Below are 3,717 nucleotides of genomic sequence, written 5' to 3'. Positions count from 1 at the left end.
GAAACCCGTAAACGGGAGGTGTTCATGGACCTCAGCAACACTTCGACTTTTCTGCCTGCTCACACGGGTGAGTCTCGTCTTGGTGGTGATTCTGGTTGGTTTTTGCAGGATGACAACAGGCGCGGCCTCGCGAGGCAAGGCACGATTAGGGGACGATCTTGATGATACTATCATGCAGGGCACCACACCAGCTAGAATGGAGTCCATGAGCCCAGTGATTGACTGGAAGGACACCATCCCCCCAGAGGATCGTCAAGTGACTTTCACTCAGGAGTTCATCCCTCCAGTGAGGGACGATTTTCAGGATCTCGGCGACCCTCAGTTCGTGGCGGAATATGTCAACCCTATCTTCGTCAATATGAATGGCGTTGAACAAAAGTAGGTCGACTCTATCGTTCCACAGTGAGGAAAGTATCTTCTCCGTTCGTTCAGATACAGGCAATCCAGCGACTACATGCAGAGGACCCAGAATGATATCACTCAGCGTATGCGTGCAGTTCTGATCGATTGGTTAGTTGAGGTCCATTGGAAGTTCAAGTTGGTTCCTGAGACGCTCTACTTAACGGTAGCTATCGATGATGCTCCCTTGGTTGATGATTTTGTGTGTTTTCAGGTTAACTTGATTGATCGCTACCTTGAGCAGTGTCCTAATCTTCCACGTACACGACTGCAGTTGGTTGGTGTTACTTGTTTATTGATTGCTTCTAAGTGAGTCGAAATTGGTTGAGGAGTGGTATGAGAAGAAGACGGTGTTTCTGTCAGATATGAAGATATATATCCTCCCGAGATGAAGGACATTGTCAGTATATGCGACAGGACTTATCAACGTCACGAAGTGATGGAGATGGAAGTTGACATTCTCAACACGCTTGGGTAAGTGTCTCTTCTCTCGTTTAGTGTTGTATTGGTGTTTGTTTCAGGTTCTGTATGACTACCCCGTCGCCGATGTTCTTCCTGTTGCGGTATGCTAAGGTCATGGAAGCCGATGAGAAGCACTTCTTCTTATCCCAGTATTGTCTGGAGCTTGCATTGCCAGAGTAAGTGGGTTTGTCTCTGTTTTATATTGTATGGCTACATTAGTGTGCGTTTTACTGTATATACTGGAGTTTCACCCGTTTCACGTGAAGTGGCGTAATACTCGGTGAAAACCCCGTTATTGGTGGTATGCAGTGGCTTGTGAAACATGTTTTTACTAGTTTTTCTCTATATCACGGGTGAAACTCCATTAATTTTATATTATATATCTATTCAACCGGGAAACATTTATATAATGTTTATCCTTATCTGGTTTTAATATAATATTATATAATTTCGACATTATCATTTATTTCTATTTTGATCAGGTATAGTATGTTGAGGTATTCCGCAAGTCAGTTAGCGGCAGGCGCCTTGTATTTATCCAACAAGTTGTTGAGGAAGCCGACAGCGTGGCCACCACATGTGGCCGTGCATTGTCCTAACACTGAGCACGACGTGAAGGTGGTGGCGAAGGAACTATGTGCATTATTGCAAGTAGCTACCAATGAGGACCATTCGGGGACGCAACTCAGGGCTGTGAAGAAGAAGTTTCAGCTCTCTAAGTAAGTGGGGTGTGGGAGAATACTGTAGGTCGTGATGTGAGCATCGTTCGTGATAGAGGAAATTGAGTTTACTTGGCAAATGGTCTTGATTTTATTTGTTGTTGTTGTTTTCACGTTCCGTAGTGTGTCCCGTATGGTGCTCGGATGAAGATTAAAGCTGGAGAGTTTCATCTCGTGTACAATACTGATTTATCACGCAAGAAATGTCTATGATTTAGAGACTATCGTCTGAGGAATGCCAGTTGTTGGACGCTTATTCGTTTGTAAAATGAAGCCCCGTGATTATTATCGTCGTATATGATCGCTTGCCCGATTCAATTAGTTTCGTATGCTGCTGTAAGCACGCAATGCATGAGTTATACTACAGAGTGACGAATACTTTCTGTGGGCAGTATTGTGTTGGAAGTAGTCATGCTGGTTTTTGTTAGTTCTTCTCAGTGAGTTGGGTTTTAGTGTTGATTTTTGAGCACATGTTATTATCATGGTTAAATGACTTTATATGTCTGTTGTGTTATGGAGGAGGAGTTGGGGATATATGTGAATCACGTGTTTGTTATTGTCAGTTCTTTTGTGTGATTTGCATGGTGCATATGGTCGTTAATATTATGGAGTTTCACCCGTTTTATGTGCAGTGGCGTGCTTCTCTGTGAAAATGCAATTCTGGCGATATGCAGTAGTTGTGAAATTATTCTCACTGGTCTTTTTCATATCGCGAGTGAAACTCCTTATTATATTCCTTATATTCTCTATGCTAGGCGGTGATAGACAGTTTATTACCTTTCCGAATGCATTGACGATTTTATTGTTGGTTTCTCAGTCGTTTGTCTTTCGTTCGTCTGAACCGATGTTATATATTCCTATTGCGTTAGTCTTTATACAGTATGTGTGGATTTGATATGCTAATGTGTGTTATTGTGGAGGATAAACTTGCCCTTCGTGGCGAAGGGGCGGAGCTCACTGAGTCCACGTCCATGGACTCCATCAATGAATTTGACATAGGTCCCCGTTTCGATCCCCGGGTAGGACATTTCTCCGTCATTAAAGTTCTTCGTGCATATCTCTTCGAGCTGTTCGCAGAATCGAGTTTTCCGATTTTGCCCAAAACCTCCGCGTATAGAGGAGTCTTTTGGTCTATCAGACAACCTTCCACGCTTCGTAGTTAAGCCAGAATAATTCTGCACGTACGCACAACGTGAAAGTGCCTGTTGTTGCGGTATATACTCCGCTCGCTTCGCAATTAATATCAGAAAATAGCACATATTTGCGCATCAGATTGACACACACTGTACTTTTATGCAACTTCTACATTATTGATTTAGTTGTGTGTTCTGATGAAATCGTCTTCCCTCGAGCCGTCCTCCCCCTTGAATGAGCCGTTGTTGATGATATTCGACGACTTCCTCACGTCTGAGGAATGCGATAGGATTGTGAAACTGTCCCTTAAATAATCGTAAGGTAGTATGGGGTAATTTATACGTAGTGTTTGTTGACGACATTCTGCATCATACATGCACTTTGCAAGAATGATCGATTTTTGAGGGCGAGCGCGATTTGCAACAGTGGTCGATATCGACTCTAACAAACAACTTCTATCTACTATGCTCACTAGCAACCGTTCACAGCACTCTCAGCGGTCTGAAAACGTCCCTATTGGGAAGGAGGGTCATGCTGTGATGGAAACTCGTAAACGGGAGGTGTTCATGGACCTCAGCAACACTTCGAACTTTCTGCCTGCTCACACGGGTGAGTCTCGTCTTGGTGGTGATTCTGGTTGGTTTTGCAGGATGACAACAGGCGCGGCCTCGCGAGGCAAGGCACGATTAGGGGACGATCTTGATGATACTATCATGCAGGGCACCACACCGGCTAGAATGGAGTCCATGAGCCCAGTGATTGACTGGAAGGACACCATCCCCCCAGAGGATCGTCAAGTGACGTTCACTCAGGAGTTCATCCCTCCAGTGAGGGACGATTTTCACGATCTCGGCGACCCTCAGTTCGTGGCGGAATATGCCAACCCTATCTTCGTCAATATGAACGCGTTGAACAAAAGTAAGTCGGCTTGATCGTCCCTCAGTGAGGAAAGTATCTTCTCCGTTCGTTCAGATACAGACAGTCCAGCGACTACATGCAGAGA

At 44.5% G+C, this 3,717-nt stretch overlaps 2 protein-coding genes across 2 annotated transcripts in view; both read left to right on the top strand.

Moving 5' to 3' along the window:
• The window catches only part of Pmar_PMAR006945 (G2/mitotic-specific cyclin-B, putative), a gene marked incomplete at both ends in the record, with an annotated part of 2,118 nt that extends 534 nt beyond the window's left edge, over positions 1-1,584 (top strand). The window contains 7 exons of the mRNA XM_002783373.1: positions 36-67; positions 109-378; positions 439-565; positions 614-708; positions 763-873; positions 921-1,037; positions 1,344-1,584. Coding sequence (XP_002783419.1) covers positions 36-67; positions 109-378; positions 439-565; positions 614-708; positions 763-873; positions 921-1,037; positions 1,344-1,584 — 993 coding nt within the window. The remainder of the gene's footprint in view (positions 1-35; positions 68-108; positions 379-438; positions 566-613; positions 709-762; positions 874-920; positions 1,038-1,343) is intronic.
• Positions 1,585-3,178: 1,594 nt separating this feature from the next.
• Pmar_PMAR006944 (amino acid transporter, putative) overlaps positions 3,179-3,717 on the top strand; it is a gene marked incomplete at both ends in the record, with an annotated part of 1,752 nt that continues 1,213 nt past the window's right edge. The window contains 2 exons of the mRNA XM_002783372.1: positions 3,179-3,323; positions 3,375-3,632. Of these exons, the coding sequence (XP_002783418.1) occupies positions 3,179-3,323; positions 3,375-3,632 (403 nt within the window). The remainder of the gene's footprint in view (positions 3,324-3,374; positions 3,633-3,717) is intronic.

Source organism: Perkinsus marinus, assembly GCF_000006405.1.
Source record: "Perkinsus marinus ATCC 50983 genomic scaffold scf_1104296937060, whole genome shotgun sequence".
Lineage (NCBI taxonomy): Eukaryota > Perkinsozoa > Perkinsida > Perkinsidae > Perkinsus > Perkinsus marinus.
This window is presented reverse-complemented; position numbering and strand designations above follow the sequence as displayed.